The 13687-nt window shown below is 33.7% G+C and overlaps 2 protein-coding genes across 2 annotated transcripts; both read right to left on the bottom strand.

Annotated features, from left to right (window-relative positions):
* Positions 1-465: 465 nt before the first annotated feature.
* Positions 466-6007, bottom strand: LOC100812162 (pheophorbide a oxygenase, chloroplastic). Its single transcript, XM_003538115.5, has 7 exons — positions 4772-6007; positions 4059-4294; positions 3766-3892; positions 3023-3159; positions 2212-2371; positions 1034-1309; positions 466-822 (listed from the first exon to the last, which is right to left on the bottom strand). Exons 1-7 carry the CDS (start codon positions 5216-5218, stop codon positions 568-570), a joined length of 1638 nt encoding a protein of 545 aa, XP_003538163.1. The 5' UTR covers positions 5219-6007; the 3' UTR covers positions 466-567.
* A 3766-nt stretch (positions 6008-9773) lies between these two features.
* LOC547737 (cyclin-dependent kinases regulatory subunit) lies at positions 9774-11144 on the bottom strand. Its single transcript, NM_001250175.2, has 4 exons — positions 11055-11144; positions 10880-10970; positions 10728-10788; positions 9774-10173 (listed from the first exon to the last, which is right to left on the bottom strand). Exons 2-4 carry the CDS (start codon positions 10930-10932, stop codon positions 10021-10023), a joined length of 267 nt encoding a protein of 88 aa, NP_001237104.1. The 5' UTR covers positions 10933-10970; positions 11055-11144; the 3' UTR covers positions 9774-10020.
* Positions 11145-13687: the final 2543 nt, after the last annotated feature.

The following is a 13687-nucleotide window of genomic DNA, read 5'->3' as shown; positions in this document are numbered from 1 at the left end:
TGATTTTAGTTGCATCTTAAGGAGAATGAAAAGGAACATATGCAAACACAAAAAGGAGTTGAACTGAATTTTTCTTCCTTATCAAGAAAAAAAAAACTAAAATGATCAAAGAAAAATGTATTGGGGCTGTTTAAAACTTCAATGTGAAATCGCACTAATAAACTTGTCTCTTTCTAGGTTTTACTTTTACTTTTGTGTGTGTTTTGAAATTTGAACCCTAGTGTGTTTGAAAATGGCAATATTTTGGTAATTTGAAATTGAAGGAATGGACATAGTATCAGTAAGCCTTCTTCTTGAGTAAGTATCAGTAGATTGTTTTGAAATGAAAGTGAACACATTTCTGTGCAAATAACATAATGCAAAATCTGTTTTCATGTCTAACACGTTTTGCTGGAATCGTGTATGGGCATTTCAAAACCATGGGTTATGTACTTGTATTCGTTGAATTTAATGATAACACTAAGGTTAGGTAGATTTGAGCTCTTTTCATCAAAATACTAGTGTACATGTACTTGTCTTCAACTCTATTTACAACTAACTAGTTGAAGTTCCTTTGGAGGGACGTGCTTAATCGATTTCCGCATGCACGTAATCCACGAATTCAAAATTCTTTTGGAGTTGGTTTAGGGCAAAAGCTATGGCTGCGCTGACAACTGCGAGTCCAGCCAAAAGTACACGCAACTGGAAATCTGATGGGATCCCTGATGTTGCACAAAACACAACTGTTGCCCCAATTAGGACTTTCTGCCATGTTTGGAATCCCTCATATGCTGCTTTACATGATGAACACTTGAGAGTGTGCTGTTCAAATCTATCCAACATCTACACAAACATAAATAAATGTTTCATTTAGTTCTTCGTTAGCAAAAAGAGAAATGATAACAACAAACTCTTTATTGTAGGGTAAAAATATGTGTCCAACTTTGGTCTCACGTCGATAAAAAAAGGAGTTCGAGAGAGTGAATTGCTAACATTTGTCACTGTTCAAAATGAAGGGGCTTCAGAATGAGAATCATGGATCACACTATTGTACCTGACGTTTTGATAACACAGTTGATGGCAATGGCTGGTCGCTGCTGTTTCCAAACCATTCTGGTTGGCCATTGCCATGTCGCCTCAGCCAATTTCGGAATGCCAAGACAAAGCGATCTGCCTGTGTTGGTGTGAAGGTGATGTTTGTGTACTGTTTGTTAATGTCACCACCTTCCTTGGTTTCTGAAAGGAAGATTTTCTCTTGACCTTGAAGGACAATCATGTCTCCATCATATACCTTATTTGAAGTCCAATGCTCATACCATCTAGGAACGACCTGAGTTACATGTATGCATTGTTTAAAATTGAATGCAAACAGTAAGATTACTCAGTTGACCTGAATTATGATAAGTTTAGTTAAATGAGAACACTATAATTGACCTGAAGAGATCAACAGAGATGTAGAAACGGTTTGGTAAGATAAGCCAGTGTATTCAGCAACAGCCCTTGCATCAGTTATAGTTTACTAAATACAGTTGGTTTTGTAAAAGGAATGACATTAGCTAATGTTCTACTAAGTACTAACTAAAGTCATGTCTTAAAAATCTACAGTCAGGTCATGAAATTATTTAAAGGATGCGGTATTGCAAAATTTATTAACCCTCATTATCACTAACAACATTTTTCTTGTCCACATAAAAAGTAAAAACACCCATCCTACTCACGGTAGAATAAAATGATTCAAAAGGATTTTTTTACTCACTTCCTCTACTAACAGGAATGGCATTCAAATTCTAACATCCTAACCACAATTTTTAACGTAAGAAAAACTAAATCTCAGTATCTCTTTATAATTTCCCCACATTATGGAGATGAATCTCAGTTACCATAATAAACCCCCATTGTATGTCAACTTTACTGTAACTGAAGCACCTAATTATATTGAAGGTCCTAAGAGGAAAGCTTATAGGCCACTCTTGAACCATTTTCAGGACAAACAGAAACCTTCAATATAGTGTTCTTGATTTATGTATATTTTCAAATTAGACAAATTACAAATTCTTTCAGCTTTTCAAATTGGTTGAGACTACAAAATTAGCTACACCATTTATCATCAGGACAGAACAAGTTACTTGTATAGATAAATCCGTGAAAGACCATAGAAATAAGCAGACTGGAACATGCATGTACTTTTGTCAAACAGAAGAAAAAGGACAGCACTGAACGTAGAAATCTTACTTGCCACCAGGCAGGCCCTGGCACTGAGAACTGGAAGAAGTTTCGAGCACTGCAAACAATGGAGCGAGTCTTACCAGGTGCCATGGGGACATTGAAGGAACATATCCATACTACCCATTTCTGGTCACCAACTACAGGGAGTTTGGTATCAATCTCAATCCTGCAATAACAATGCCAAGTACTTTGAGCTTCAGTAGCAACAAATGAAAAAGAAAACAACAGCATCCTAGGATAAAGTAATAGTTATTTGAAATGCATCTTGAATATACATATAAACACTTAAAAACGATAGTTAGTCATATATGTCTCCAAGACATTGACTCTCAATATCAATATAACTACTTAAATTGGCATTATCCTTTCCAGGAGCCTCACATATTACATAGTGAAGATACAGTTAACGTAGTAACATATGTCTCATCATCCTAATCAGAAGATGATATGTTAAGGTTTAATCAGAAAGTCAAACATTCTCCATATTACTTTCCCAGTTGTCCTTTAGAGGGTGAAAACGAGAGAAATTCGGAAAGGGAAAAAAAAGATTTGTTGTGAACTCTACAAATTGATTGTCTGATACTGAATTATCCAGGTATTGAGGAAGCTTTGATGGTTAAAACTCAATATTTTCATTACAAAAGTATGCGAGACACCTATGATCGAATGCATGATACTCAAAAGCTACCTAACATTTTTTCCTTAAAGTTGAGCACAAATCTTTTGGCCATAGACTCAAAATCCATATGATTTCCTTCAGTGTTAATACTGGAACTAAATAATGCACATGAGAACAACGCAAAAGCCACTGGCTTACTTGTTCATCATATAACATGGTGCAACAAACTTGGCACTGATCTGTGGGTTCCCTTCATTAGCTCCAGAGAAGCCCCATGAACCACGAGAATCCATCTTGAATGGCAGAGGTTTGGCTCTGTCTCTCCTTCCCGTGACCTGTAGAGTGTGGATCATATTTATGTTAGTGATTTGGAAAACCCCAAGTCCCTATCTACCAAATAATTTCAAATTTTGCAACTGCTAACTAGGTAGACTCTAAATTAAATACATATTAATAAGCAATATGATAAAGAAGCATGTTAATTACAGGGTCCGTAAATAGACAAAAGCTGGTAAGAGTTTAAGATCCTATACACTAACTTGAATTAGTAAGAATAACTTCCTAATTAAATTCAGCTGTACATTCAAACCAAATTTTCACAAGAAAATAGATTGAATGTTAGTAAACTAACAAAACGTGAGAATGAAGGCTCATGACATTGGGTGTTCAATCAAAACGTCGCCCATGAAGAAGGTTTCTCAAAGTTTTTAAAATATGCTCTAATCGTGTGGCGGTTTCAGTGAGTGAAGATGTAATGTATAATAAATGGAACCAACCAAAAGTTTCTCCCCGATAACACTTTATGGACTGCATCAGCATCAATTAATATATTTAACAAAATCCACTTACAACAGGATCAAATAAAATATCATCAACAAGCACACCAAATAAAAATAAAATACCCTGCACCTAAAAGTCTAGTTGAAAGGTATTATTTGTACCTTGTGATGAGCAAACTCAATGTGAGAAGGATCAGAGACATTCTCCATGAGAGTATCGTAACCATAGAACAGATCACGCTGAATGTTGACCGTGGCAAACTCCGGTTTGTCAAAGTCATCAGGCAACCTAAACAAACACAAATTTACCATCCAGGTCAATAAAACACAAAACAAAACACTCCTTAGCCAACATAAAATAATAAACACAGGATAACATCCATTATAAAGGACCCAATTACAATTAATTTAACATTATTCCTCAGAACAAAACCGAATTAAATTAAATCAATTACATTGGAGGCTTGGAGGCCTTTGCTTTCTCCCAACCATTCTCATCAGGCCATACAAAGAGCAAACCCTGGGACACCAAGGTAGGGAACCTAGTGGCACATGCTTTAGGAGATCCAATAGCACGTGCTTCGGGGCCTTCAGATGAAGCCTGAGGAATCTTAACACAAGATCCACACCCATCAAAAGACCACCCATGATAAGAACACTGCAACTTCCCATCTTCATCTATCCTCCCTTCCTGCCAAAAACCAAATACCCAAATTTCAATCACAAAAATAAAAAAAATAAAAAAATTGACAAAAATAGAAGAAGAATAGTGAATAGTGATATGACTAAAATAATGTATATAAGTGGAGTCAGCTCTCATCTTATGAATTAACTTTCAAGATTTAGAATCTGTTTGGATACAAAGTTATAAGTGTTTATTTAGAGCTTTTCTACCGTTGAGAAGCACACTCGAAATGTACTTATGACTAGTATCCAAACAGACTCTTAATTAGATCTAACTAGTGAATAGTGATATGACTAAAATAATGCATATAAGAGAAATTAACCTTCATCTTATGAATTAACTTTCGAGATTTAAAGTTTGTTTGGATACAATGTTAAAAATACTTTTGAGAGCTTCTTTACAGTAGAGAAGCACACTCCAAAGGTCCTTAATTAGATCTAAACTTAAATTCTAAGATGGTATAAGAGAATTATATATACTCACAGATAAAGGGGCAAGACGATGGGGGCATTTGTCATCAAAAGCAACCCATTGGGAAATGGACTTGTCGTACCAGAGCACGATTTCACGACCCAGAAGCTGAAACGGTGTGGGCAAGAGAGGGTTCAGATCTTCAATTAACGAGACAGGGTACCAGTGATCCCTCCAAGTGAATTTAGAGGAAGAGCTCTCGTCGCTAAACTCTTCCTCAGTTTCGTTATTTTCGGCCTCTGGGTATAATCGATCGGCTTCAACCGTTGAGGGTGGCGCCGCAACGCGTGCAGGGGTTAGGGAGAGGTTTCTTCTGCTTCTGGGTCGCGTTTGTTTCGTTAAAAATTGTGAATTTCGGTTCGAGGAAAAGGGAAAGGGGTTAACTTTATGGGGTTTGGTTATTGGGGAGGAGAGTGTGAGTGTGGTGGCTAAGGCAGAGATGGAGTGAGGGAGCGCCATCAATGGTTTTCTTTAGTTGATTTTCGTAAGGTGTTAAGGTTTGAAAATTTGTTTATAGAGGTTCAAATGAGATGTGTTCATAAGAGAGATTGTAGTTGAGTCGTGCAAGTTTCAAATGTTTCTTTCTTCTGTTCTTTGCGGTTTCAGACAAAACACTGTTCAGATGTGTCATTCTCTTCGACCTTTAATTTTCTATTTTTCTTACTTTGATTAATTACTATTACTGGGGTGCTTAATGTTAATTTTAGGAGACATAGACTGTGCAGTTAGTTTTCACACCAATACTTTTTCTGAAGAATTCCCACAAACTACACAGTTTATGTCTCTGAATATTTTGACAAATTTTCTTCTTCTTTTTTTTCTGCCAGGAAAAAAGAAATGAAATTAGATGGTGGAGCGAAGGATGTCCACAAGTTTGAAGAGGAAGAAAGGTTGAAGGCCATGTAGCTTGTTATCAACCACGTGAGTGTTTTTTCTAGATGCGAAAAAAACAAGACACTGAAAAACAGTGGGAACTCTTAAACCATGGATGACTGTGTGTGTCGTGTCAAAGTGGGTTAATGATGCTCTTGATTTTTAGATTGCACTTTGCGGCATGGCTAACGAGATTCGGCGCACGCTAAACCCGCGGCTTCTTCGCGTCACACAATCACAAACCCGCTTTTTGTTTTCATCCTACTGTATTTTTTTCATAAGAATTAAAAATAATATCAGAATATAAAATGTTTAAGTGAGTTAAATCTCTTTACGTTCTTATTCTATTTAAAGAAATACAATACATAATTTGTTTCAGATCTATTTTTAATCCAATCATTTTACAAAATCTAACTCATTTAATATTAAGTTTATAAACTATAGGTGCTATACTGCTTGATCAAGGCCTCTAAATCACAAGCATCTTAACACTTTATCAAAATAGACTTGAATCTAAGTGTGAATTTGATCACAAGGCTGAGACTTTTTGGCCATAGATATCAAATTTTCGTCGACAGTCAATTGCTTTGCTGCAGTTAAAAAGAAAAGGAAACAGGAGAATAGTATAGATGGTTAGGGGAGTTAAAACTAACTATTTTAAACTATAAAATTAATATGAAAAGAATGAAAGATCAACCAAATTGATAACTGAAAAAGGTAAAAATAAAAAGTTTTTTTTTTTATTGTGACTTGGTTCTTTTACAGTTTCTGATACTAATATCTTGAACAGGGTTACTTTTGAAGATAGTTACGAGAAAAATAAAATGTATGAATCTGGACAAAACACAAACAAAAACCTTAGCATGTTTGATTAGAGATTAATTTAGGGAAACAAACACTTCAATATAAACTTCCACAAGAAATTAAAAAAAAATAGTTATTTTTTAAAATAAATTGATCCAAAAATGCAAGAGAAATTTTCGCACAAGAAAAAGGGGACCAATTTCCCTCCCCTTTTATCTCTGTTGTTCTGTTTGCTTGTTAGGAGTCCAAGTTTGTTCAGTTATTTTCTATTTGTCTCTTATGCTTTTTGTTCTTTGTATATGACTTACAACTGTGGAGGTGAGAAAGAGTAGGACTATGTAGGTGGTTTTACACCATTTGAGAATTGAATGTTTTGTTGGCTGGTTGATTCACGTCTAGCAGGAACAACAAAATGGAACTTCTGCATTTTTTTTTTCATATTTTGATGCGAAAAAGTATAAGGCACATCCAAAATGTGTAAGCAAACAAGCACCAAATGTGAGTACTAAAACTAGAAGAATCAAAATGCACATAGAAACAAACTTGCCATAAATTGAAACAAACTTGCCATAAGAATACAACTGCAGTCAGTCGCCTGAATACAGTTAAGTTTTAATGTACACACAGCAATGCAAGCGTAAGCCAATCTTCCATGAAATCAATGTACAAACCTGTGTAATTGGCAGCAAGCCAGCAACTATAATCGTGTGTGTGGATTTGTACCGCTGGAAGCCAAGATCATTTTCAATAAGCATTTGCATATAGTTATCATGTTCAGAAAACAAATAACAGGACTTTAGAACCCAAACCTGAGTTTTACAAGAAGCAGCAACTAATTACATTAAGAGTATTGCACCAGCTATACAAAACCATGTTTACAATCTCAAATCCAATCGCAAACTAAGCCAAAACCATGTTTGCAATCTCAAATCCAATCACAAACTAAGCTTTCCACAAAGGTGCAGGTTGCTACAGAGCTTAAATTTTTTGCCACTGTATGGTCACAAGACAAAGAAAGAGAAGTGCAAAAAAGGTCACTGGAGGTATTAGTGAAGAGAGCAAATTACATTATTTATAGTTCTATGAAAAGGGAGAGAATTTGTTAAGAGGAATATCATAATAAACAATATTCAGTGTCATGTAATTGTAGCTGACCTCGGCTAGTGGAACAGGACTTTTGTTGTTGTTGTGGTATGGTCACAACTCACAAGACAAGACAGGCAATAAACGTGACATGATAATTAACATCATTCAGCTTTTTATTAAAATTGCTAAGATCAACATAAACCATACATACAGATTGTGTAACACCTCTTACAGAAAAAATTTCCCATCCATAGTTTCCTTCAAAGTCATGATCCACCAAACTGAGGTATAAAAATTTAACCTCAGACAATGAGCACATATATGAGCTTGATCAAATAACTGAACTTGCTTCATTTCTTCTGGGGACCAACATCACGCGACCCTGTGTTAATGTAAGGCCCTAGAAAAGTTGCTTGTGGTGGAAGTGGCTTTGTTGGGTCAATAACAGGTTTCCTTGATGAACTGACCAATAAAAACATCAAGAGTAAATATCATATGCATTAACAGTGTAAAGAATTTTTACACATCCAATACTTAATTTGTTGACTTTTACAATAATTACCTTAAAAGTCATCTACAAATGATTTTTTTATTTATTAACATTTAACAGTGTAAAATTTTGTAAACAAACCATGCATAGAAATTAAACTAAACATAAACTTATGAGCATCTAATTAGTGTGAAGAAAATACAATGAATAATTGAGAAGACTTACGCCATGTAGAAGGGAAATGTCATGCCTGCTGCAGCGAAAGCAACTAAACCCACAGCGACAATTAGATTGCGTGCTCGGGCCATAGATAAAGGTTAATCAATCTTCTGATACCAAATTGCAATAGCAAACCCTAGATAAACTTCAAAGCATTAAGAGAACGAAATCATAGATTAAACATATTCCATCAAAATTGGAGGATGCAAATGACTAATCGGGGTTAAGGAACTACTTCGGAAGTGGTCCGAATCTTTTTTTTCCTCTTCAAAAATTATTGCAATTGCAACGGTACCACCCCAATCTGCAACCGAAATTGCAACTTGAGAGCCCTAATTTCCGTTCACAGGTTTTTTTTTTTTTCCTATTTCCAGTTAGTGAAGAATGAAAATGGAGCGAATTCCTTCTTGTCTTGAGAAAAAAAGAAAAAAAATTGGGCCCGGCCCTTAATGATGTATTAGCATTTGATAACTATGACTCAGATTAAATATAGAGGTTTTAGTAATGTATTGACCTACCTTTTTAAAACTTAAAATTTAGATTGAAGTTGATATTAATAATAAGAGTTTGGTAACCAATATAAAATAATTTTACACTAGTTTATTTTCTCTAAAAAAAAGTTGAAGTTTTGCTATTTTCAAACTTAAAATTTATTTCATATAATATTGTTAAAATATTATCTATTGCCAAATATATACTTTAATATATGATTTTATATTTCTTTTATACATAGTTGTACATAATGTTAATATTTTGGATTTTCATCGAGTAAAGTTCGAATCCAAATAAATGACCAAATAAAAAATTCGGACCAAGTAAAGACAAAGATAAACTTGTCCCAACCCTTCTCTTATTCTCAAATCTCAATTCATTCCACCCAATCAAATTCCTTTCGAGAATTCAGTCACAAGGTAAAGTAGATTATTTTAATGTCACAATGATAATTATTAAATCAATAAACTGTTTTTTAAAATGATCAATAAACATTAAAGCATATTAAGTGAGAGGACATTTTCATCTGAGTGGGAGGCACCTATTAGATCTTTCATGAAAGAACCAGTAAGATCGCTAATGAAGAAATTTGAATTAGAAAATTTCAATACAACCATGTATGCCAAAAAAAAAAAAAAAAACTTCCATGAATAATCAAATTAAAACACAAGGCCAGTTTTTTGAAAAGTTACGTAATTCTTTTAAGTCTTACGCTTTCATAAAACTCTTGCAATATAGAAAACAAAAGTAAAAACCCAGAACTTGTAATTTCATGTATGAATTTTTGTTGGGTATCGATATCACAAAGTCAGACTATTTTAAAAATGATGACCCATGGCCGTCCACAATTACTAGTTTAGTTCATCAGACAACTCAACCCAGTATAGTATTCAAAGTATAAGTAGCATGTTCAATGCTATCGATCGATCAAGCATTTTAAACCTAATATAATAACTGAAATCGAACATTGCTTCAAGAAAAATTACAATCGTCGCTGTGAAAAACTGTGATCACTAGAAAACACACGCCTGAGTCATGGAATCATAGAAGAATTTAACCGATAATGACTATTATATAATCCACCGAGCATAAGAGTACACGAGAGGTACACCAATAAAAATCCATGACACATCATCATGTCAACAACACATTAAAATGACAGTTGAAACCACATGAAAATTCTCCACAAAAAGAGAATTCCACCAGGGTTCTTCATTCTTCATAACATCCATATTACCAACAAAATTAAAACCTATATAACATTGTAATCCCACTTTCAGATTTGCATAGATAGTGTTCATTTGACAAGCATGCTTTGCTGGGCCTGGTTTTCCTGCTGCTGCTGATAATTCAAAGGCCTCCTGAAGAGCATTATGTGTGGCTCAGGGCGATGAATTGCATAATGAACCCAGCCACGGCTCTGCTGAACCCCAATTGCCCGCCACTCATTCTGTAACAAAAAAGAAAACCAAATACATAGACCTTCTCAAATCAAAAACAAAAATAACAATTTCACTCAAAATTTGCATAAGAAACCCCTAAAATCCATGAAATCACGCCACCTCAACTTTCCACTAGATAACAGGGCATAGGACAAAATTATGTTTTTGCATTCTCCTTTGGAGAGAATCCTATCCTACTTGAGCATTGCGGGACACTAAATGAGAACAGTTCTCTGGATCAGGATTGAAAACTCAAACGATCAATAGTCAACAAAAGATATAGAACAAAATCATTGGAACAGAACCATCAATAGTCAACAAAATCCACGAACATTCATTCCTTGATTGAATAATATTCGTTTATCAACCAAAACCCTCACACATTTCAGTTGGCCATTTCACCAAAAATTACAGAAAAGGAGATTTTTATTTGATAATTTCGATCACTTTTTTTAGGTCAGATTCTACATAAAAACGAGTTTTTAAATAAATAAAAAAAAACCACAAACGCTTAACAATTACGCACAAGGCACAAAACTGAGGGGAAAAAGTGAATACTTACTTCGGAGAGAAGACGATTCTTGGGAAGCAGTTTTGCGACTTCAGGAGGAAGAACCACATGTCTGAACAACAAAACAATATAAAGAAAATAAAAAATCAATAAACCCTAAATTAATCGCAGAGAAAACGAAGGAAATGGAATCGTGCGTGTACCTATATTCGTAAGTGTCATCGAAGTACTTCTCGGAGTACTGGATCTGACCCATCCTCGAAAACTAGGGTTTGTGAATTCGTTCGATTCAATCTGCTAAAACGCAACATTTCAATTAAAATTATCGAATGAATAATCGGACTAAGAGTGAGGATAGAGGAGAGAGACGCTAATTACTTGAGAAGTGAGAATGGAGAATGAGAGAGCGAAGTGAGGAGCGGAGAAAGAAGGAACGGAACGAATATATTGCTCTCTGGAATTCGGAATAGGAAGGATGAAATCGTAAATTCGTTTTTATACTCATATTTTGAGGGGTATGTGTTTTTTTATTTTTTTATTTTTATTTTTTCTGGTACAGTTTTAAAAAATTAAAAATTAAAAATTAACGGCTAAAAAGTAATAACGGCTTGATTTTTGGCATTTCAAATTTTGGATTTTCCCGCTTTGCAATCGAACTTTCTACACACTGAGGCGGCGTGATAAATCAAAAATGTGAACGTTGGTGAATCACACACCCCAACCTGTATTTTGCTAAACCCTTAGGAGTTTACTTGAATTCCATTATATTATGAGTTTAATAGAATCCCATTATAATAAAAAAATTTGATAATAACTAATAAGGATCAAGTTAAAGTTTAATTTAATTTTAAAAATAAATCATGCTGAACATAAGCAATGTAACAATGCCAAATGTTGATGTATACCCCTTGCATTATTCTTTTAATTTGTTATAACAAAATTCATGTTAAGAAGAGGATTCTAACAAAATCTTCTTTCACCTTTTTAATATTTTTTTTTTACTTATTTTAATTTATTTTTCCCACACTCTTTTTTATTTTAACATTATTTTCTAAAATTAATTAATAAAAGGAAGATTTTATAGCAAAAATAATATTTATTGAATTATGAAATATATTTTCTTTCAAATAAACCTTCTAAATAATTAAATTAATACAATAGTATTAATTATGAAATGAAATAAGCAATTAATTAATAAAACACCAAATGACTTTATCTTATTTTTTGTTCAATTTAATTTTTTATTTTAAAAAAAAATCATTATAGTTCTTTATTTTTTAAAATTGGTTTAAATTGATTCTTTCGTCCATTAAAAATGGACATCTTAATAATTTTTTAAAATATCAACAGCTAAACGCAGTCACAAATTGTATTTTTTAATTTTTCCTTTCATTTTCCTCTTCTTCTACCCTCTTCTCCTTTCTCCACCCTTAACTTTCAGCATCTTCATCCAACCAACAAACTACAAGCGAGCCAACATAATTAAACCCCTCCCACCTAAGGTAATCACCTCTAAATATGTATGCAATATGCCTCCTCGAGACTAGAACTAAGCCACCACAGCAATTCCACAACCAGTTTCTAAACACAATTGTTGATCATAAATAAAATTTTAGTTATAGAAGAGAAATAAACAACTTCTTATGAACACACAACTAGATGCTTTGTATAGAACAATTAAAGGAATGATAAAAAAAATTGAAGAACAATGAAAAAATGACGCCAATATCATATGAAAATTTTATATGATTAATAGGAAAAGAAATGTAAAATTCTAAATGTTTTTGTCACTTGTTGGTTTCGTACATTTATATTAAATTTTATGTAAAAAAACACATAAACTACATATTGCTTTAGAAAAACACACATCAAATGACATTGGAGAGGATCCACACACCCCAAACGAACGTTTGCAACTTGTTTGACAAAGTTCCTTTATTCCTTCAAACTGGACACCAAAACAATGTGTAAAATAGTACTAGTTTTGTTTAACAATATCTTAATCAAAATGACAATGAAATACCAAATAACCTAGTTCTAAATAAGGGAAAATATGTTTTTAGTCTCTTAACTTTTCATAACTTCCATTTTTAGTCCTTCAACTAATATTTTATTGGTCTTAGTCCCTTAACTATTTTTCATTTGGCTTTTCGTCTCCATCGTCAAGTGTATATGTTAAACGGTGATGTGGTAGTAAATTTTCAAAACTATTTAACAATTTTTGGTAGTTTTAAACCATTAGAATTAATTACAAAACCACACAAGACCCCCATTTTTCGTTTTCTTCCTCCACCTAGCATTAACCACTATTGCACCAACAACCCACTACATTGCCACCCAACACATGTCATAATTAGTTTTTATTACCACTAGAATAATCTCATATTGTAACATAGCATTAATAGCCCTTTCTTAAACAAAAAAACATAAACAAAGTCCTCACATACACTAATTTGAAAAATAAGTCATTAACTTTGTCTCTCGTAAATGGTGCCTTAGAAACTAACCGATTACGAATGAAAGCGACTTAAGAGCATTCATCACAATGATGAGATGATGGTTTCCCTCAAACTCCATTCCAGAGCCACCAAACTCTCCAACTTCAAGCATCAAACTCAAAGGTACTCATTTTTTTTTACTTTTTCTCTCTGTTTCTCTCTTTCTCTATTTCACTTTTCAATTATGTAACATTTTTTACTAGGAATGATTAGAGTTGGAACCAAATCCATCAAAGTGAAATAAAAAAAATAAACCCAAAATGAAAACTCCAATCATCATCAAACGCTTTATGTAACACTTGATGGAACCAAATCCAGAGGCGCCTTTGTAGGTGTGAGATTGTACATTTAAGAACAACTTAAAGAAATTAATTGGTATTACCTATATCAACAAGATGCATATACTTTTCAGTAGTGCATCACCTAAGAACTTAATAATTAAGCATGTTTGACTTGGAACAATTATAGGATGAGTAACTTTCTAGAAGTTTTTCGGAAAGCGTCTAAGTGAGG

This window comes from Glycine max, chromosome 11, assembly GCF_000004515.6.
Source record: "Glycine max cultivar Williams 82 chromosome 11, Glycine_max_v4.0, whole genome shotgun sequence".
Taxonomy (NCBI): Eukaryota; Viridiplantae; Streptophyta; class Magnoliopsida; order Fabales; family Fabaceae; genus Glycine; species Glycine max.
The sequence above is the reverse complement of the archived record's forward strand: the minus strand, read 5'-3'. Positions and strand labels throughout refer to the sequence as shown.